Here is a 23,114-nt window from a genome sequence, read left to right on the forward strand (position 1 = left end):
AAAATGTACACACTCTTTGAATCCTGCTTCTGCTGGTGAACGTGCTGTTTTTTTCTTTCTCTCATATTCTGACTAAAATTCAAGGTTTTTTAAAGTGCTCCTGAACAAAGCAACGGATGGGGGTGGGATGCCGTGGAAAGTGGGTCTTGTAAATGTAGGTCTTTGAGACAGTGTGTGTGGGTAAAGCAGGCTTACAGTAGTAATCCTCTTCACAGACACCCATCTGACGAGCAACAGGACGGGGCTCAGACAGATACGCACACGCACGCACGCACTCACACACACACACTGAAAGGGTTTATTAGAACGAAATCTATTTTGTTTTGTCTGGTTTTTAGAAATACATTGGTTCATAAATAGGCCTTCATCTCTAATCGCATACAATCCTCTAATATCCAAGATGTCTAAGTGAAGTTGTAATCTTCCAGTGCGTGTGTGCATTCTTGCAGGTGTGGCCCTGAATTCCTTGTGCAATTGTTTGATACATTACATGCCTTTTCTTTTATCAGCCATTATGATGAGGAAGCTCCTCCAGGAAGCTGGATCCTCTGTTGACTTTATTGGTTCCTGAATTTTGTCATTACTGCTTCCCGGCTGTGATGTCAGTTGATTAATGACAGAGAGGAAGAGCGACATTCATCCCAAAATAACTCAGGAAAAACAGACAATCTGAAAAAAAAAAAAAGGCATAATGAGCCTGTAAAAGCAGGGACAGTGAGTTATGGCTCTGTCACCGTCTGACTCATGTTGTCTCACTGGGAAATGCTTTTATGATCCACTACATGACATTTAAGTCCGTCGGTGACACAAAGTTGAGCCTTTGTTGAGTTATAATGAAGAGACAATGTTCTTGCAAAAATACATTAAAAGGGCTTCAGAGAAGTGACATGTGGATCCATTCAAACAGTCCAATTTGGATTGGACACAAAACCAAAATGGAATGCCTGAACAAAAACTGAATGAAACCACCAAAGAGCCAAGAGTAAATCAAAGATTGAACGATAGAGGTTATTTGTACTTTTTTTTTTTTTATTTTGGCATTTCTTTGTTTTGCATTTATATTAAGCAAAGTGCATCTTATTTTCTTTTTCTCATCAACACATTGCACAATACATAAATAATGATGCATATAAAACGTCTTCATATTTACAATTAATAATATATTTATATATAACATAAAATACATTTTTTCGCTTCTTATTTTATTTAATTAAATCTCCGTCATTTATTAAACAAAGTCCATCAGAATTGTATACTTTCTTCTTCTTTTAAAACTTTTTTCTCTCTCTTTGAACCTATGAAACAAAAAAGGAAAAGTGGGTGTAGTCTGTTTGTGAAGGGGCAGAAGAGGCCAGGAGGGTGAAGAAGAGGAAGGCTGCTGCTATCGGGTGTTGAAGATGACTTCCAACCAGCACGGGCAGCTACTGATGAACTGTCTGGTGTAGCATTGTCCCCAACCTTTCACAAAGCTTATCTGCACTGTGAAGCCGGTGCGAGGCTGCTGTGTGAACTCGTGGTCATTCGGCCTCTGCAGGCTGCCAGCCTTGTCATAGTCAAAAGCTTTAATGGAGAAACCAGGGAACACCTTGTGCACCAGCAGTGTGCGTGAGTCCGGGTTGTCCAGTGTGGCCGACTTAATGAAGATGGGGTAGCAGCTGCGGTTGTAGACCCACACCCCGTCTGGCTCACGCGTCAGCTGGATGCCATAGCCGATCTTGGCCCGCACCATCTGCACCAGCTGGGACTTGTTGTCGGAGCAGAGTTGGCCCAGGCAGAAGCCGTTCCCCTGAGGTAGATCATAGAAGATGTCCAGAGAGGGCTCCTGGACTGAGTAGAGGCGCCCGACACGTGTCTTCTCCTCCCAGTATGCCACCACGCACCAATGGGCCCGCTCGCCAGACTCCTGCAATGCCAGGGAATCTGAAGGAGGCAAGAGAGAAAGACGGATATGGTTAGACCTGATAAAGGGCACACAGCAATGGCACAAAGACACAGTCCAAGGAAAAAGAGACGATTGTTGGGGTTAGTGTAGAAGGCTGCCATGAGGGACATCTCATCACATACAGCCTTCTAAACAACTACGAAACGATTCCTACGTTGCTCCACAACTGCTTCCTTATCTCTGTTTTGGGAAATGGAGAATGCACTTTAGTTGAGGGCCAAAGCTGGACTGTCATCCTCAATTTCTGCCGTACAGGAAGACCATGTTGGAATTCCTGGACTTCAGACAAGAGAAGCAACTCAGAGACACTGGCAGACAAGTGTCCACACGCAGTACAATATTTGTCTGGGCATTAAATGCTTATCTTCTGTCTGGCTTGCTGTATTTTTGTAGCAGCATGGTCAACAATGTGCTGACGTCAACCGACCGTCATGATCATCTCTCTCTCTCTCTCTACAGTAACATGCTTCACCTTCACCGCGCCAGAGGAAACTATCTCTGAACGCGTCTCACAGAGATGAGCCCGCGGTTACTGAGCAACAGCAACAAGATGAGGGACTTTCACACAGTCACATAAACTATCCCCGTCCACGGCGGAGCATATGGTGTGTTGCTGCCGAGTGAGGCGGGCCGTTAACTGTCCAACCCTGCTGTCTGAATCGTTGACAAGCGACGCCTCTCCAGTCTAAAGTTTCCCCTGAGCGTAAAGAAGTGTAGCATTGGCTATGCTCCAGTTTCCTCCACCTCCCCCAACCCACCTCTTCCCTCTCCTGTCTCCCTTTAGTGTGCCTCCTGCGCCGTCCCGCTCCCCCTTCATATCTCTATTCCACAGAAATCTGGCTCACAGCTACTCCCAGCTAGAGAAGCAGGAGCCAGTCAGGCGCAAGGGAAATAGAGGGAGACAGAGAGAGCGCAAGAGGAAAGAAAGAGGGGGCGGGGTGGGGTTGAGAAGGAATGCTTTTCACATATTTTGACTGTTACTTTTGCAACTTTGCTTCCTCTCCTGATTTTTAAGGGTCTCTTGTGCTTTTAAGGTCATCACCTAATTGCTGCAACTTCTATCAGCTGCTCAGTCTTTTATACTTCCTCTCCTCACTGTCTCAATTCCCATCCACACCCACGCACGCACTGAAATCCAGCCGCGATGAAAGACACATTCAAGGGTTAAGAAAGCTTGAAGAGGGGAAATATATGTGAAGGGGAAAAAAAATGAACAGAGCCCCTCTCAGAGCCATTTCAGTTGCCCTTATCCTCCCATTCAACCCCCCCACCCCCTCCCTGTTTCATCCTGTGGTAGCTGTGAATATAACCGGTAATTTGGAAGGTCCCGTCTGAGACAAAATGCAACGTTAATGCAGCAGGATCTCTGTCGGCCCAAGCGGACTCACCGTGGCCTGTCATTAGCTTTCATTAGACACAGGGAGAAGGAGGAAAAAAGGGAAGAAAAAGACAACACTGGGAGAGGAGAGACAGAAACAGAGAGGTGGGGGCCTGGGGATACTGAAAGCATGCCTTTCGTAAAACAAGAGGGGCTGTGTTCTTTGAAGTTGGTCAGAGCTGAGCCTCGGGGAGTTTATCGTAAATCCGTCCTCATGAGGTGCTGAGGGGAAACTAAGTACCCAACTATCTACCCTCAACTGAATGGAGGGGGAGAGCATCTACGTTTGAGGCAAGAGACAGAAAGTGTCTTTTTGTATCTCAAGCTGTTTACTAGAGTCTCTGTTTTAGATGTATGTACAGGAACATCCAGGGCTGATACTCTGAACTTCCTTAAAAGCTGACAGAGGGCCTGGTGGTGGAGCTCACCTGTGGGGCCCTGTGTGTGTGTGTGTGTGTGTGTGTGTGTGTGTGTTTGTTATTGCTGAGAGAGACAGGGCCTGGCGTCAGAGGTCATTAGAGCGGCTGCCTGTCTGAGCCTGTCATTGCAGCCTGAAAACACCCTGCTATTCAGGACTACACTAACTGCCCCACTTCCCCTCCCTCGTCGCCTCTCCTCTCTTCTCCTCCTCTTAGAATCTCTGACTGTTGGTAAGTGAGAACCGCAGAGGAGGGAAAAGAGAGGGAGAGATAAAAGCAAAGGATTGAGAGAGAGTAACAACTGAGGGAAATATGCTGGGAAACAGAAAAGGGTGAACTCGTACAGCAGCAATGTTTTATTCAGACCCCTTTTTCTCATGTAAAAGTTAAAATTCCTCAATTTGGAAATGTTATGTTGCAAGCCCTGTCTTGTCAAAGACACATGAAAAGAGGATAGTGACAGACGATAATCATCCCAGATAATCTGACTTTTAGTCTCTTATGAGGGTTCAAATCCACAAAACGCTAGATCCTCCATTTAGTCTCCTCTGTTAGGATGGCAAATGCCCCAAAGTCTCCAAAAGTAAATATCTGATGATGTCACTCTGACATGAATTTAGAAGAGTACAAAGTTCAGTATTTCATTCTGAGTGAGAAAGCAGTTACACCAAATTCTTCCCATTCCTCCTCACTTGACCAAAAAAATCTGACAGCAAAATAATCTGAGAGGGAGTTCCTCGAGGCAGCGACAAAAAAATCCTGCAGGATTACACCTATAACAAACCAAACATGTAAGCAAAACCAAACTTTGTTCTGTTCAGTGCATCTGCCAAGAGAAAGTATGACAGACAGACTCCTCCATCTGCGGGGCACAGCTCTGTGAAGAGTATGTTCACAGCTTGTCCTGACAGCAGATGAGCTTACACCTCATGAGTAATGCAGCTGAACCACACACACATTAAAGTGAGCCGCCCTGTATCAATACACCTCGTTCCAAGTGCAAGGCTCATTTAGCTGAATTTTAATTTTTAGTACATTGTGTGTTTGTGTCTTCCTCTGCGTGCGTGCATGTCAAGTGTCTGCTGGCTGAGCTCCTCGTGTTTCACTCCGACCCTATTTCAGGTGCTTCTCGCATAGGTGTGTGCGTGCGTGTCCGACAGTGTCGTCAGACTGTCTGCGCCAAGTTCGTCAGACGTTGAAGTGGAACGTTTCCATCATCTTCAGCCCCTAAACTCTGACAGAGCTGTCTGTCTGTGCATCTGTCTGTCTGCTTACTGGATGCCTGCCTATGGAAGCATTAGTCCGTCTATCTGTCTGCCGCCCCACCTGCTCGTCTGCTCTGCGGCCTTTCAGCCCATGTGTCTCAGGCTTCTCCTTGCTGGAGATAAGCTGGCTAGCTGGCAGCCTGAGGCCATCTGTCAGCCCAGCCCTCCCTGCTCTGCTCTGCCTCTGTCAGTCGTGTGCAGCCGGTCTGTCCCATTCTGGCTAGTCCCACGGGGGTCAACACATAACTTCCACCCGAAGAGGGGAGATATAATGTTGATAGATTGTCGCAGAAAGATCCTAACCTAAGCTGCTGTATGTTGTATGCTGGATGATTGTAATGATAAATGGCATTTACAAGCATTTTCTGCAATGCAAGAAATAGAGGGAAGCAGCTGGCGAGAACTAATGTGGATGTTAGCCATTAGCAACACAGTGTAAACAAAAACAGCAGATTGGATCCATGTTTTTAGGCATTTAATGACTGATCAGATCATGGTATAAGGCTCTGAGAGGGGACACCCTTCAAAGACATACACCAACATAAATAAATGCAGACAAGCTATTTAAACCATTGCAAAAGGGGGGAGTATCTGGCAAATAGACACTCACTGCTAGCTCCCCTGTGGATTTTAATAGTCCCATTGCTTTAAGGGTGGACGCCAGGCTAGCTGAGACAATTGGACTTGGTCGCAGGGAGGAGGGATGGCTGAATGGGGGGGAGGGGCAATGACAGACTGGGTGCTTCTCTCAGGGCCAGAAACACAGTCTGGAAAGGTTAATCATTACCTCCGTCTGACTCCACACACCAGGTCACTACTATTCTTAGAAGTCAACACAGTCCAGCACGACTACGCTGCTGAACACACATGTGAGCATGTAGACACGCACACATACAATTTTAGGCCTGGACAAAACACTATCAACATTAGTAAATACTTAGGAGGCTCCTGAGAGCTGTCTTTTATCGACCCCCAAAGCCTCAGCATGTGTGTCTGTGTGTGCGCCGCTCTTTGCTCAGACATGTAATGATCCTGTCGTCATCAGACACACACACACACACACACACACACACACACACACACAAAGGTGGCTGAAGAGAGGAATGAGGAAGACGTGAAGGAAACGGCTCAAGGGGGGAAGGAAGGGCTCTTCACGGTGCCTTATTTTCTAAGTCAACACCCTCTCTCAAGCCGGGGAAAGTCTATTCCAAAGGTCAAGGGTCACCATGGAGGCATTCCCTTTGTTGCCTCTGCTTTGGCGTACAGACTCAACCGTGTGTGTTTCGGACTGTAATTAAAGCCTGTCCCAGCATTAACACAATATTTCCACAACTGCATGTTAGCCAGCAAAGACCAAGGGACTGTCCTCGTGTCACATCAACGCCACAACCTTGTAAGTTTAGACCCAAGTTTATGATGGTTGCTGCTGCAAGCTGCTCGCTTCAAACTGAGACAGGGAGGGGGCTATAGATGTCTGGTGAGCTCACTTCTTTCTTTAAAAAAAAAAAAAAAAGACAGGTTTTTTTCATTTTCTAACATCCTCAGCCCCCACTGACAGTGCCCCAAGTAATGTTCATGGAACTCCCTCTTGGGCCACGAAAAGCTTTACGCAACTTTTTCACATATACAACGGCATGTGGACCCATAAACAGACTTTGATGTTCAAAATCATTTCAGTTTCAGTCACTAATCAGAAAATACTGGCAGTAACATTAGCAAGAAAATGTGCCAGATACACTTCATTTTTTCTATTAACACAACAGCTATTTTGAAAAGGAAATGAAATATTGTTGAACCCCAGTAGATAAATAGAGAAACACACTGGTGGTAGTTGGTTTAGGTGACACAGGAAGTGCCTCTTTAGGGTGGTAAGCCATGTAAGAAGATGTTAAGGCCTTCCTCCATTTCAGCAAAACCTAAATAAGCCCTGATGGCAGGAAAACCACACAGGGGAGTGGCACAGTTCTGCTATCTACAGATCTGACTCCTTGCAGAAACACAGATAGAGAGAATGAGTTGCAGACACGCCATCTCCAACATGAACCATCCGGCCACGACCAGCAGAAGATAAGGAGGAAAAATGGCGCATGTTTTCCTAATGCGCCCATCTACAGTATAATTTTCTCTGAGTGGAAGTTTCTGCTGTAATTACACGATCCACATGACTGGATGTCTCTCAGGAATGGTGTTTTTCTCATTCTGAGATATAAAAGAAGATGGGTTTGTAATTAATCAGGAAAGAATCATACATCTGTATCCAAGTCATGTTAAATGTTTGAACGCTACCCCGCCTTTAACGCTTCAATCATGCGACTGCTAAGTTATTATTCATACACTTCATTGCACTGACCCTCTTACGCACACATCATCCCCTACAGCCCGGGTAAGGACAAATAAACACCAGCTATTTGCATACAAGGTGCCAGACAGGCCGTAGTGATCATCGAATCACTTTTGCAAGTCAGAAGATCACCCGCAGGCTCTGCATCTCAAAACCATGTACACACAAAAACAAATGCTATGGGCAGATGGACAGACAAGTGGAACAATTGCCCGCGTTGTCATACCACTGAAACACTGTGGGAACTAAAGAGTTTGGCCCAACAAACAAAGTCGAACACAACCAGCAGAGCCAGTTGTGTGCAGGCTGAGCCTTTGTTGTGCCGTTTCTCTGTTATTAGTAATTAGTATCCTTTGTATGTTTATGTGAATATGGGAATGTTTGAGTGTTTGTGTGTGTGTGTGTGTGTGTGTGTGTGTGTGTGTGTGCATGTGTGTGTCTGGTTTTGCCAGCACCACCATGGTCTGCGACAGTCAACGACAGGGCTGAGTCAGTCACTGAGATAAAAAGACACACAAACCCCTCCAGTCTGACTACACAAAAAGACAAAGTGACAACATAAATGAGAAGGTAGGAGGGTGGAGACAGCAGCCAGGCAGTGTGTCACACTTAAGATCTGACGCACACAAATGCATGAGGGTTTATTGGAATGTGTCTCCACTTATTTCCATTTTCATGTCATCCTGCTGAGGGGGCCATGGGGTGTAAGGGTCCTCCTTCACTTCCTTTTTTTTTTTGCCTTCACTCAAACTCTTTCTTCCGTCTATATCTTCATACATTGATGCAATGTCAAAATTCACTTCCACAGAGTGACTGCAAACCAAAACAATGTTCATCTTGTTCTGGGCTTCCCTCCAGCAGTGGCTTGGGGCCAAATCTGCATAGCCCACCTTTGAATCGACAGGCTATGCTAAGGTAGGCAAATGTTATCAAGTGTAAATGTTATCTTGATGCTAAGCTAAGAACAAAACAATATAACGTGCTGCAACCCCTGAGAATCTTCAGAGAAAACAGGCGAGCAAGGCCCATTTTCCTCCCTTTCCCTCTCCTGTCTCTTTTTCCCCTCTCTCCATCCTCCGCCGTCTCTGCGTGCTGTTTTTTCGATTTGTGCAGCATAATGACACAGGGTGGGGAACAGAGGACGGCCAAAACCAAAATTAAGTCCCTTGCCAAGAGGCGGCTTGGCTGCTGCGCAAGGAGAGGAAGTGGGGAGTAATGAGAGATCCTGGCCCGGCACAGAGCGGCCCAGCTCCGCTCTGCTCAACTCGCTGGCTAACACGCAGCACCAAATTACAGAGAACAGAGCAGAGCTGCCGACCATCTCTCCCTCCACCCAAAGCCGCCATCTTCTCTCCCTCTTCATTTTTTCCTCTTACTGTTCAAGGAAGGTGAAAAAAATGTACAAAGACGAAAGAGCACATTTTCTCCTCAGAACGTCTCTGTAGGGGTCACCTGGCTGGAAAGGACACCCATATCTTTGTAGAAGTAAAACAAGCCATTTTCTCTCGCTCTCTCTCGTTTTACTCCCTCCCTTCTCTCTGGTTGGTGTGCCCCAGTGTTTGTTTTCCGTCAAGATGAGGCCTCGGCTGCCTCCCTGTCCGCTCGCCTTTTCCTCAAAGACATGAGGTCATATCCTGCAGCCCTTTCCTTTCCCTGCTAACCCAAACAAGGCAGGAATGCAGAAGAAGAGAGAGAGTGAGAGAGGGAAAGAAAGAACGGAGGGAGACTGAGGGTACTCTGTTCAGAGATGAGCTCTGGCCTGCTGGAAGTTGGTTTCCAAAAAAATATATATATCCATGATAGTGTCTTAGGTATTACATTGCCGGCAGACAGGCCTTTTCTCTCACTGGGCTTGGATCAGAAATGGGCCGTTTCTTTGAGGCCTTTCCATATGACAGCAGAACTAGTTTGATTTAATGAATTGAGGTGCCCGGACTAAATTTAATCTCTGTCAGAGCCCCTGATGAAGGTTATGCCTCCAGCCTATTCAGTGGATGACTAATTGACTGACTGATGGGCCGGCCGACTGTCTGTCGAGCGAGGTGACTGGCTGGTGGTATAAGAATACAACTCAGCCTAAATTTAACCTCCTGTGGGAGGAAGCGCCTGTGTGACAGTCGGCTGTGCGCCAGGGCTCGCACCAGGTCACTCTATCTGCCTGCCTGTGTGTATGTGCACGCCCCTGTATGCGTGTGCGTAAGTGTCACCACAGCTCAACTGGATCCTCTTACACACAGGCACTCCGGGTCAGTCCCCGATGGCACCAGCAGGCATGCCACCCATACACACACATACACACAGATAAATGCTACGCATCCAATACAAGCTTGATACAAACAAATGTATATAACTGACTGTCAGGATGACCAAAGTAGATGTGCAACACATAGAACCTGGAAATCTTCCAGGTCCCTCTGCTCTCCCTTTGACTGAGTCTGTCCAAATGGCCAAATATCAACAATGTCAAGAACAGAAAACCGACTCTGAATGTCTGGTCAGGTTCATAATCCACTTTACTAACTCTTTAACCAGACAGTTGCAGACTCTGTCCATAATTTGGCTAATTTTTGACCATTGAAAGTTTTTCTATGACTGCCTGTGTTAAACCAACAAAAATCTAAATTTGTCAAAGCATTGTTTCTGCATGAAGACCAGATATCAGCAACACGAGCATGGAAAGTTTTTAGCCCTGACCTCCGTTGTCTCATGTTCCACAGAAGTCTTTCATTCAAAGTAATAATGAAAGAAAAAACAAACAAAACAAAACCCTGAGGAACCTGTTCCAAAACTTCTTCATAAAACAGACAACTGACAACATGGAAGACTCCAAGCATTACTTATCACGCCACAGATTCCTAACCAACAATGCAGCATCCTCCTAACCCAGACCTAAGCTCCCACTTCCAAAAATCTCTCTTTATTTCCTGGGTGAACTGATTCAGACTGAGATCAGACCCCTGACACCCAGCTCCAGGCCTCCAGCCATCGACCCTCCTCTCCGCCGCTCTCTGCTCTGCTCTGTTCCAAGCTGATGACGTGAGCCAGCAAGAGGAGCTTTGGAGCTGGTAGCCTGGCAGGCAGCCTAGTTTGCATATGCGCTTGTCGCTGTCGCAGCTCGTTTAACTCCTTCCAGTCTGGATGGCCTGAGCTTTCTGAGGCGGGTGTTTTTCATTCTAACCTCATCCCATCAGCTCTGTTTAAAGAATGCTTTCTAGATGAAGGAGACATTTCTTCTGGGTGTCTTTTTGCTCTTGAAGGTCGAACTTCATAACAGGCTCTCAGCTGCTCTACCAATCTGCTTTTTCTCGAAGTCGACATGCACCTCATTATTCCACTACAATGCAAAAAGACCTAACAGTATAACTCTTGCTGACTTCAAGTCTCTGCCAGCCTCCTTCCCTCAACACCACCTCCTCTCTCTTCCTTCTTACTCTCTGTAAATATGTCTGCAGAAGAACATAAAAAGGGCAGAGTGAGTGAATTAGAAGGTCAGCGGCCGGCCTCTGGGAGAGCCATGTTTCTTTTGTCAGAGCCCCAGAGGGAGGGAGCAAAGAAGGGACGCAAGGAGGGAGGGATTGCGAAGAAGGGGAAAGGAGGAATCAAGCAGCCTTTTTTCTTTCCTTTGGCTTGCCAGGGAAATCAGGGCAGAGCGCTCCGGCTATCCCGCCACAGCCTTTCTACCTCTACTGCTTTTACAGAGGGGGCCCATTCACTGAAGTGCTGGCCACCGCTGCCATGTCATCCTCGCCAGGAAGGAAAACAGGGGAGGAGGAGGAGGAGGAGTGGTGTGTTCACCTTAGAGTAAGGGAGGGAGCACAGGGGCGCCTGTTAGGACACCACTTCTTAGGTTTCAGAGTTTGAAGCGGGTCTAAAATGTGTCTTTACTTAAAGTGAACAGGGAGGACTTTAATGTCCATCTGGGAGTCCGAAGGAGGAGGAGAGGAGACAAGAGGAGAGCAGAGGAGGAGTGGAGAGGTTGGTTTGGGTTCCTCTGTTCTGTTTAGCACTGCTCCAATCTCTTCTAACATCTAAGGGGACACACACACACACACACACACAGAGGCGGGCTAACCCCTCCATCCCCCTACCACCAAACAAAGGAGGGGGGAAAATGGGCAGTGAACACCAACTGACATAAAACAGGCTTTAAAGGCCCAGTAATGAGAACCATCTGAGGCTAAAAGGAAAGCAGAGAGCAGTATGGAGGCAATGGAGAGCAAACTCTTGCTCTCGAAGACACCATCTTATTCTGCAGCCTGCGGACAGGGTGCTGGGTAAGGAAGGCAATGCTGCCAAAGGGGATTATGGGAGAAAAGCTGAGGAAGCCCGAAACACGTCCTGCATGAGAGATGGAGGAAAGAAAGGCGCCTGTGTCTTGCTCTTATCCACACAGAGCCCAGAGGAGAGTCAACTGTCTACAAAGACGTCCCCTGTATGCACAAACACACCCAAACAAACAAACAAGAAGTTTTTTTTCTCTCCTTACAATACCGCACGCAGAGAGCACATTCTTCTCCAAACAACGATTGAGCATGTTTGTCTTCCATTACAACATAACACGGAAAGGGATGGGGGGAATCAGAGAGGAAGAGGAGAAGAGAGGAGCGTTGTTCAAAGAGCCAGGAGGAATTTATGTGAATGTGGGAGAAACACACCACCCTCCTTCACTGGCGTTTTTTTCTTCTTCTTTTTTTTTTTTTAATTACAGAGGGGAAGCAGGGGCCCCCACAATCACTGCTTCATCACAAGTATGAAGGGAGATGGGTGTGTGTGTTAGGAAGAATGCATAGGACAGGGAGGAAGCAGGGTTTAAACTGGAAATCTATTTGCACGAATATTTACCTGAAAGCCCCACAGGGGCTGAGTATGTCGTTCCCCCAGTGTCACTGGATGAAGGTCCAGAGTCTGGAGAATCTAGTGGAGAGGGGGAGAGGGATAGACAGAGAGAGAGGGAGGGGGGAGGGAGGGAGAGAGAGACTTTGAATTAATATTGTGCGTGTGTTCCTGTGTGCATGTGAGGAGAGAAGGCAAAGCAGCAGCTGTGAGGCCGTCAATCACTCCAGTGAAATCAATGCCTAATGAAGACGCTGACGACAAAGCTCACACTTTCACACACACACACATCTTACAGTGGAGAGTTTACACCCTTGATAATCCCCCATAATCCACTGCTTCAGGAGGAGCGCTAGCCCTCCATCTCTGCATAGACAAGCTGCTGATTTGGAAAGAGCTGCGTTCTCTTTACTAATGACTGAGGCGAGAGATTCGGCTGGAGATTGATCCCTGCTCAATAACCAAATACAGGGAGGCGGCAAGTGCAACAATTTGTGCGTCTCCTTCCCTAATGGACATTCAAATTGGTCTGACAACTCTGTAATGAAGGAAGTAGATGTGATGCTCATTTGCTGAATCAGAAATCTGAGCCTTTGTTAGCTGTTTCTCAAAATGGGTAAAATGTGTGCGTGTCTGGCTGCCGTGGAATTAAAAATTTCAGCAGCATCCCCTCCATTCTAGCAAAAACAATGAGGCACACCGAACTCTGAAAAGGCCTTGAAAGCAGTATACCATAGAGTCTCTTAACAACACACTAGCAGGCAAACAAGACAGAAAAAACTACTCATTCTCTCTCGCCCTCTCTTTGCATTTGAATACTTAACTCCCACTAAGACTTGTAATGTCGACTAGTTTCAACATGACACCTGAAAGGGGCTTTAACAAAACTGAGTGGAGCAACACACTGCTGGGGAAAGGATAACTCTGCCGCGGAGCTGCTGCTGGTAGCTTGGAATTCACTAATGATACATTCCTTTTGCTGCACGTCAACGCTCCTCTACACCTACCATCCATTGAAGCACAGTGTGAGGTGGTGATGGTGGTCACCTCCACACTGCATGCATTATGGCTCTAAAGTGCAGTTTGAGTGATTCACAAGGCTGTTGTATTCAACTCAAGTTCGCACAGAAGCCACTAAAAAATTGCCAACTGAAAAATAAATAAATAAATAAATAAAAGACGATTCTCGCCGTAAGGAGTGTGGGGGCTCAGAACGCATTTAATCCACATATGCTGAGGAGGGGGATGGTGGTTCTGTTGAATAGTTCCTCTCTCTCGCTGGCAAACAGATCAACTCATTGGCCTCCTGTTTGACCGAGCATAGCTGCAGGAGCAATGAAGTAATTAAGAAACAGCGACCAGAGCGGTTTCACTGCGAGCCCCCACTCCTCACCACCCTGCCCTGTCCGGACGTGGCCCGTGCTGCTGCGGTTGCAGTAACGAGATGCAAGGGCATAGCCCAGGCTACCTTGCTTTCATTGGTTGCCAGCAGCCTTGCCCTAGTCTCCCGGGCAACAGTTCACAGCTGACCACAGGGCCGAGGGGGTATCGAGAGAAAGAGCTAAACAGAACGTGATTTATATTCCCCGGTGCTGAAACAAGGTAGCACTTTGCGTCTGGGCTGCTTTCATATTGACCGCTGCTGCTGGAGCGGACAGGCACCCTGACACATATAACCCCACTTCCTGCTCACTGGAGTCATAAAACCATCATCGTGAAATACATCGCTCTTCCGCCTCATGCAGATTTTTACAGCGTTTAATTTCCCTCTAAAAGTTAACTATGCAGATTTTTGGAATGTCATAATGATTTAATGCAGCCTTAGACAAAGCAAAGGCAAAGAATGGTACAGAAAATTGGAATAGCCTGCAGTAATGGTAAGGGGCTGATGACTGACAGCTCCCTGGGGCAGTGGGGAAAAACTCTGTCTTTCTGCATGATAAGCTCATCTGTCCTCTGTGCATGGGAGTGTGTGTGTGTCCTCCAGCCGGCTCCATTGCTCCATTGTGTTGTTAATATATGTTGTCTTTCACGGCCCCTTGACCAACACAGGGACAGACAGACAGACAGACAGCCTTTGTCTCTGATCAACCACAGCTTCACTGGCTGATTGAAAGCAATCAAACAAGGAAATTGTTTGACAGGTGAGCTTAAAGCAGTCATATTGTTTCTCATTCATTCTGAAAAGGATTATTTCTAATGGACCATATTCATACTAGGTCTGAAGCCTCTTCCTATAGAGACAAGCAGGCTGATTATATTTTCTGATTTGGGCAATGTTTAATTCCCACAAGGTCCCACACACAATAAGTTTTTTTTTTTTTTCTTTCAGCTTGTTCTCAAAAAGGAAACAGGGTGGTAACATGAGTTGAATAATCATTTCCGCTGTCTGTATCCAGCTAGCATTTCCTATTTACCCTCTTGCTTCCTTTCATCACAGGAAAGACTTCAAATGAACTCACTTGCTCGATCCTGAGAGAGACGTCACCATCAGCAGATGGTGTCAGGTCAGAATTGGGTAAAGAGATGGTTTCCACCAATCAGTTTATGAATTAATGTCTGTTTGCATTTAAGATTTTGATCATGCTTCTCAGGTAAATCAATATTGCTAAAGTATGGTAAATAAAGATGACAAAGACAGAGGGGGGGGGGCTTTGAAGAACCACAGCTGCAGCTGCTATGACTTCCTATTGTTTCCACTGAAAGCCACTTTCTCCTTCTCCTAACTAGGTGGCTGGTGGCCCGATTGGTCATTGTTTAACTCTGAGCTTTTCCTGCACTGACAGACTGCCAGACAGGGGTAAATGAGCAATGAAGTGAGAGAGAGACAGATTTGACAAATTAAAAACTGAGGCTTTGAGAATCCCACAGTCAGCCAAAGCATTTATCTTTGTCACAATTTCCATGCCTTGAGGAGAAGCTGTTGCAGAGAGTAAGAACGATCCTATCGCCTCCTTTTCCTCCCTCGTCTCAGACTATTCTGGCTATCCCCGAAAATTAACACACAAACTTGACTTCATGGACGAAGACATAACCTGAGGCCACTTTTCAACACCACGGAATATGATGACAACCACATCAGTAATGTGGAGTCTGGCAAAAGCAGGCGGAGAAAACATTTTCACAAAAACAAAACTTGTTAAGAAAAGGCAGCAAAAAGGGAAGCTTGTAAGCAAATGTAGTCGCCTCATTCCTAAAACAAATGCATCCAAATGGAGATGCAGGACTGTGACACACACAAGCCTTAATCATTTGATTAATTCAACTGATAAAGGCTGACTGGCTCCAGAGACGCCGCTGTCGTTCTGTTTCTCCCTCTGCGGTTCACAACAGATATACGGATGCACAAGCAAAAGACACACAAATGCACTTCTTCTCAGACACGCGCGCGCACCCACAATGTGCCCCTGGTGAGTGCCAGTCAGTCTATAGCCGGTATCTCAACTTTGTGCTGCTTTGGCCTGGCTGCCAGCCATGCTAGAACTGCCCAGCCAGCCAGGCGTGCCACTCCACAGCTATCATAAATCACAACATAACATGGAGCCATTTCCTGCACACACACACACACACACACACACACACTTCACAAATACACTGCAGGGGTAGTGTATAAGGCTATTTGCAATATGATTTAAGACACATCACAAGCATTCATAAATGCAACATGGCCTTTAAGATGTGTTAAATTGTTCATCATAAATATACACATGCATGTGTGACTATATGTGTGACTTGAGCTCACCTGGTGGTTTAAGATAGTCCATGGGATAGCGCGAATATGGAGGAGGAGGAGACTCTGCATGGAAGGGGGGGGGGGGGGGGGGAGAGAGAGAAAAAGAGAAGCAGAGCATAAGAAAATGCAGAGGAGAGATCTAAACTTTATGATAACAGTTGTCATTCTTCAGGGGAAAAGGGGGTTTGTTTCTGTCAGCTCAGCCTGGAGAGGCAGGCTGAGAGAGGCCGGCCCGGGCGGCTATTGCCTTTCATTGGCAGGCAGATAAACAGGGGGCCGCCTGGCGCCAGGAGGGCCACTATCAGCGTCTAGGACAAACTGAGATACGGGCCTCTTTTGGCCCGGGACGCCAAACAAGCGCACACACACACACACACACACACACACACACACACACACACACACACAAACCCTGGAAACTTTCAGCGTGGAAAGATTGTAAAGCCTTGGCTGAGTCGCTTTGCACTTTGGAAATGCCAGTTGTGAAATTTTGAAATGCCAGAAAGGCTGTTTGTATGAAAAGCGGGGGCTTCGATGAAGTCGAAAATATCCCAATTTAAGTTGGAACAAACAGCTCTTTGGCGCATTTTAAAGCGCCGGGAAAATAAACATGCTGTCAATGTTAATGCCGCAGCCTAATTAACCGATCTCTTCTTAGAAATCAACATAAGACCCAAAAAATGTTTTTTTTTTTTTTTTATTTTATTATTATTTTTTTTTTTACTTGTGCTAAATTTGAGAATTTGGGGGGGGGGGGGGGGGTCTGTGATGTGACGAAATGAAAAAGTAGCCTGCACCTACAGAGGAGGAAAGATGAAGAGGACCACTTGGCACGCGTTCCACATGGGTCAAGTTTGACCTTATGGAAACTCAAGACAACTGTGCCAAGAGAGGTGATGTCATTTGAATTAGGCTAATTAGTCCTTTAAGAGCCAATTCTTTGTCTACATGTCACGGTGTCTGAATTTGTACTTTCAAAATTAGGCCCGACCACCCGAGAATTAAACGCAATTTCCGAACTTTTTGTTGTGAAGATGAGGGGGCTATTAAAATAATCCGGCTCACCGAGTTCACAAAGCCTGCTCATGTGGTGCGGGTTGCAGCAAACGAGCTCTGGGTTGGTTTTCCCGTAGGATTCACAGCAAGACAGCCTCTTCAGCTCCGAGGAATGCCTGAGGTCCGGCCACCTGAACACTTTGTAGAGCAGCATGGGGAGAGAGTAAGACTGTTGACCCACTTTGGCGTCCACTTTGCTGGGCAGGAGCAAGCAGGGGCTACGGGCACCCCCCTTGGACTCCACCGCCTGCAAAAGCACCTCTAATTGTTTCTCTTTTATCTTTTTCAGTATCGAGTGGGTCAACGCCTTCAATTCAGCCTCCGACCCGGCGTTGGACTTGGCCACCTTTGTCGCTTTGCCCATGCAGCAGCCCCCGGAGCCATGCGTCCCTCCTCTATCCGCCTCCCCGTCGCCCTCCACGGGCGCACGGCTCCTCCAGAGTCGCCGGACGAGCCCCGATCGTTTGGTCCTAAACATGCGGGACGAAAAGAGGGTTCCCCGGCTAAAAAACGAGCATGGTGTCCGCAAATCATGAAGATTCCGGGATCCGAGTCCAGGCAATGACAAGCAGCCTGAGAAAATACGGTGGAAAAACTGGGAGCCGGATGAGCAGAGGAAATCTGTAGCATACGCCAGTCTCTGTCGCCTTCTCCTGCAGACTAGATCACCGAAAAGCAGCCGCGGTTCACGGGACAGTCAGCTTCTCCTCTGGGGGATAAACAACCATCACCCCCCAGCCCCACGCACGCACGCACACACACACACACACACGGGCGATTAAGACTGGGCTGTAAAGCGGAATCTAGCAGCCTGTCCACCTCTGAAGCGACAGGAGAAATGTGCCACAACACAGAAACATCACTTGGTGATGTGCAGCCGAGCGCACGTCTGAACTGACCCCTTTAAAAAATAAAAATAAAAACACGCTCAGCGTCGATGTTCAGTATATAAACAATGTCAAAACATCTCTGTGGTGGTGGGAAAGCAGACAAACTGAGGCCTAATTATCCCATGAAAACCGGAGCTCGCCGATGTGTCTGTCTTCAAGAGCATTAATCCACAAAATCCTTGATCCGTCTGCACAGAGTAGGACTCTCTCTCTCTCTCTGTCCAACCGGGCTTCTTCTTTCCTTTCTTTTCATCCGCTATCGCCTCGATGTGCCACCGGTCTGCAGAGGATGTGGTCTGCTGGCAGGGATCAGTCTCGTCCAGAGAGCCAGGGGATCAAATCCAGGACCAGAATCTCTCAGCCGAGTTGAAAAAGCGTAGAAAGGGACAGCGAGGCGCCGAGCTGTGTAAAACCTATTTCGGTTGTTTTCTTATTCCCCTCATAATAATAATAAAAAAAAATAATAATAATAATAATGAAAACTAATCCAGCCACGTATCTCATGCGAAGTTTCCGCGTCTGAGTGTCGGAGGAGTCGAGCCGACGAGTGATTTGGAGGGGGGTTGAAGGCTCTCTGTCTGTAAATGAGGCGGATGGTTTGGGTGCCCTTGCTCCGTCTCCAGTCTCCAGTGCGCATTGACGCGCCCGGTCACGTGTGTGTCTAGACACCCTGTCGCTTAAAAGAAATGTGATTGTGTTGCGCAAACAACAGATCAAGTAGAGCCCACGGCGCACACACACACATACACACACACATACACACACACACACAGACAGACAGACAGACACACACAGGCATAAAATAAAGTAGAAAAGTTTAAAATTTCCCAGAAAAAGTTGACTAAGTGTGGGGTTGAGATTGGGAGCAAGCGGAGGGTGACTGTCTACAAGATAGTTACGCAAAAAAAAAAAAAAAAAATCTCTGAAATGAAAATCATTTCTGTTAAACGTTGAGGTGTTAAATAAACGGTAAATATGATGAATAAAAATATAGTTCATGCCACTCAGGTCTTATTTAAGCGCTCTGGTGGGATGGAAGTTAAGATAAATGAACAAAAACTTTGTAGCTTCTGTCCGTTTTGCAGCTAAAACGTTTATTACATTCGCCTTTTGTTCATATCTCATTCATACGAAGCAGCCGTGGGTTTTTTAAAGTATCCATATGGAGCTGATAATCAGTCACACCGACAGTACTTCCCCCCTTCATGCTCACAGTTACACCTTTTTGTATTTTTGTCACATCAGCCATTCAGTTATAATTTGGCTTGTTCTAACTTGGTAACGTTTTGCCCCAGTGTGAGCCTTTCAGGAAGCGGCCGGTTGGCGTGTCCACCGAGTCTGCCCAAAAGCTGGATTAAGGTTGTGGTTTAGGGGCCTCTGGTTCAGGTGTCCACGGAGGACAGCAGAGCTTTGACTGAATTAACATTGGCTGCCTACCTGCGAGACTAAATTTAGGGAAAATAACCTCAGTGTATCAGAAACCCAAACGGGAGCGCGCTGCTGCCGCCCTCTGGACTCGTGTGGTTCAGGTGGAGCCGACACACACGCGCGCGCGCGCGTTTTCTTCGAGTTTGACTTAAATGTCAACACCACAGTTTCCACCCATCTTTATTCATCCTGTGGGAACCTTCTATCAGCCGGTGATCACTTTCCGTCAACAGCTTGTTCTCGGTTCGTTGTTTGTTTGTTTGTTTGTTTCTATTGCTGTTGAATTCATTGTTATCATTATTGGCAGGAATCTCTCTGACAGGGTGTTTTATATCTACCAGGGGGCCTAACCACAAAGCTGAGTAACTTATTTCTTTATTATTATCATTATTTTTACAGGATAACCAATGTGGCCAAAACTGAGATACGATTAAAAAAAAGGCATCGGCCACACTGTTGTCAGGTTCATTCGCCTTTAAGAGGAGTGATATTCTGAATTGTATGAACCGAACCAGAATAAAACACCAAAGTGCTGAAATAAAATCATTGGAAACATCAGAGGCATCTGTGACTGCGGCCTTTCAGGACCCAGACAGTCCTTCTGTCACAGTCTGCTGTATTAGCATAAATGCGGGATAAATAAACATTTTTCTAATATGTGCGGGTCTCCTCGGTGCTGCCCAGACAGACAGCGTCCAAAGGGGGGGGGGCAGCAATATGTTAATGTGCCGGTGAGCCAGTGTCGCTGCGGGGGAGGAGAGACAGAGCCAGGGGGTTTAATGACGAGTGAGATGTGCGGGGTGTGTGTGTGTGTGTGTGTGTGTGGATGGGGGAAGTCAATAGCTCATCCTGCATTGTCCCTGCCCCCCCCCCCCCACACACACACACTGGCGCCGAGAAAAAGCGCAATGCAAGAGCCCAAACGGTGCAGAGGACTGCGCCCTTTTTAAGGTAGTCTGGAAGTAATCAGTCAGGGGGAAAGGTCCGTCAGATGGATGGTAGAAATGACTGCAGAGACACACTGTCCCCTCCCCTCTCTGCTGCCCCCCCCCCCCTCCCTTTGTGTGTGTGTGACTGTTCTCCAGACTCCAGGATGTAGTCAAATTTATCTAACCCTTTTCCACTTTAGTCTGCACAGACAGGACAGGATTTTATTTAACATTTTGCAGCATGACCTTACAACACTTTAACCCCCCCCCCCACCACCACCAAGTGAAGATTACACAGCCTAGTACTGAAGAGTGCACTCAGCAGCCTGGGTGGTAGTCTGTTGTCTGTTGTTGGACAATGTATGAGTGAGTTCCAGAGACTACATGAGAGGTTTTTTTTGAGCAGCAACAGGAACAGAATCTAATGCTTTACTTTGTAAAAGAGCAAAGTCATCTACATGGTTATTTGTGTTTCCTCTAAGCTCACCTACTGAAACTTTGATTTTGTGTAATTATGAGAAAGAAGTGCATCAGAGATTTTGTCATACTTTATTATGCTAAAATTAAGGTTTATTAAGGATTTTAGATACCAAGGTTTATGTTTTAAATTTGAATTGTAAGGTTTTCTTTTGTTTTTAGAATTTGCTAAATAAAAAACAAAAAACAAAAACAGAATAAGGAGTCTTTCCAGTTTGGTTAGTTGAGCCATTAACTGGTTTTCAGTTGATGTTTCCACTACACCAAGATTGATATGAAAATAGGTTATACCATGATAAGACTTATTCATATGTCCACTCCTGATTGATACTGTTTAATTAATTCATGCACAAAACATAACCCTTCCTTGCAATCTTATTTTGTGTGTCCAAAGAATTTATCCCTTAAAAAAAAAAGATCCCACAAGGTTTGATACGCCTGAATAGTCTAAAACTCAGTGTGCCATCCTGGATTAAGTTTGTCTTTTGGTCTGCACAGAAAATTCGAATGAGGACATACAATAGAGTAAAACAGCATTATGGACAAAGATGGATGATTAATATTCCAGATAGCAGTCCTGGCCTTTACTATAATTTATTGACACAGTGACTGCTTCCAGACAAGGGGCCATGCATATACAATTAAAGAGGCTTATTCTATTTGATCCCCAATGCTCAGAACAGGGTGAAGAAGGCACACAGGGAGCTTGTCATTGCTCAGATAGGAACAATAAAAAATAACACAATTTTAATTAAAGAGATAGAGGAGACTTTTTCACCATTTGCACATATGATAGAGCAAAAAAAACCACCACACTGGTAAATGTCATTGCATAATTAAAACATAGAAATTTCTGGGGTGGAGAGCAAGAATCCTTCCAATATTGGTTGTAGATTTACTTTGCTTGTAATTTTTTTTTTTATCAGGCTGGCCTTTCAGTGAAATATTATTGGAGGCCAAAGGTTACCTAGCACAATTCTGTGTTTGTGCTAAAAGGAAATTAATAAAATGTATTCCCGAGTCAGAACATTAAGAACATTTGTCTTGTTAGGTTCCTCTGTAAATGAGTCTTGAACCAAAGCCCCTGAAGGCTTTAAAAAGTATAAAAGTTCATCATATAAGTTACATTATAAGGTGGAAAAGAGAAGCTCATCAAAAGGCGAACAGTACTTTCTCATCAACTATTTTTTTTCTGCTTTAGAATCTTAGAAAATCTCAAAAGAAATAAATGAATGGAATATTTGTCCATTGGCCAGTATACCAACTGAGTTTCAGTTTAAAAAACCAGTGAAAAACTAAATATAAAGTAATATCTGTAAAATAAAGAAACAGGAGAAATATAAAACGGATTTCTATGGAAAAGCAGAGTCGCGTCTTGTAGTAACTCAATGATTTTGTGACATACGAATTCAACACTTGCGAAGCAGCTAATAATGCTGATTAATTATTAATTATAACAGCGCAAAACACATCAAAAGGCAACTCTAAGAAGGTGGGTGATGCAAATAAACCCCAAACATACAGAGATGCCGGTATAGCTCTTGTTTCAAAGCGTTCTTGCTGCGCTGACAGACTTAAAAGACTGTGCAGTCCATCTTTCACCATAGTTACATGTTTTAGAAAAAAACATAATGAAGACAAAATGGGTAATAAAGCTATTCCCTGATATATGAGCTGTAAATACAGTGGAAATGTGTCTCCTACATCCACTGTGTAAAGAAACATTAGCTACATGCTGTCATATGAAATCAAAGAAAGGAATCCAAAAGAGCCACGTCCTGAGGCAGGGCCCCACCACCCCTCAAAAAGCTTGCAAAAATAGCTCTTGATTAGATGATTAATAATGTAAAGAAAGATGCTTCTGCTATGCAAATTTACTTTTCCCTCATCTCCCTTTCTTCATTGTAAAGAAACTCTCTGCAGGCCCTGAAAAACTGAAATGAATGAAAGAACATGAGAGGGCAACTCATACACAACCTGTGTGGAGAAACCTCTTAAGACAGCAGAAAAAACTCCACTTAGAAAAAGTAGAAGTCCCTCATAACATTTTTAAATCTCAAAGTAAAAGAAGAAGTAGGCACCTTATCACAGCAGTAGACAATTTTGCTGTTTCGTTTTTTATATATCACAGGTGATTATAAAATGCTGGGAAATGGCTGATTAATTCAAATAATTAAAGAATAAACTACCAAAACAAGAATTTAATTAATCTCTTTATCAAATCCGATCATATCATTGCCTGGCTGCCATTTTTAAAATGCAGGTTTTATCTTAATTGAGGGATACTACCAGCTCAGAAAATCTAAAACTTGTTGTGTGATAGCAATGTAGAGGGAAGGTCATTTTCCATTCACATTCCTTCAGTCTGGGTTTTTTTTTTTCTTTTTTCCAGGGATTCAATTTGTGACATTTCATCAAAGTAG

The 23,114-nt window shown here is 45.4% G+C and overlaps 1 protein-coding gene across 1 annotated transcript; it reads right to left on the bottom strand.

The window, feature by feature from the left end:
• Window positions 1–1,018: 1,018 nt before the first annotated feature.
• smad7 (SMAD family member 7) lies at window positions 1,019–18,443 on the bottom strand. The gene is made up of 4 exons (XM_029515250.1): window positions 16,977–18,443; window positions 15,921–15,974; window positions 12,188–12,259; window positions 1,019–1,920 (listed from the first exon to the last, which is right to left on the bottom strand). Exons 1-4 carry the CDS (start codon window positions 17,443–17,445, stop codon window positions 1,382–1,384), a joined length of 1,134 nt encoding a protein of 377 aa, XP_029371110.1. The 5' UTR covers window positions 17,446–18,443; the 3' UTR covers window positions 1,019–1,381.
• Window positions 18,444–23,114: the final 4,671 nt, after the last annotated feature.

The sequence above is a fragment of the Echeneis naucrates genome, chromosome 12, assembly GCF_900963305.1.
Source record: "Echeneis naucrates chromosome 12, fEcheNa1.1, whole genome shotgun sequence".
NCBI classification, from domain to species: domain Eukaryota; kingdom Metazoa; phylum Chordata; class Actinopteri; order Carangiformes; family Echeneidae; genus Echeneis; species Echeneis naucrates.

Excerpts from the sequence above, each read along its gene's own strand:
- smad7 (XM_029515250.1), bottom strand. The coding sequence starts at position 17,445 with ATGTTTAGGACCAAACGATCGGGGCTCGTCCGGCGACTCTGGAGGAGC. Across the intron at positions 15,975-16,976 it reads GAGCAGGCTTTGTGAACTCG|AGTCTCCTCCTCCTCCATAT; the intron begins GTGAGCCGGATT and ends CCTTCCATGCAG. Across the intron at positions 12,260-15,920 it reads GGACTATCTTAAACCACCAG|ATTCTCCAGACTCTGGACCT; the intron begins GTGAGCTCAAGT and ends CCTCTCCACTAG.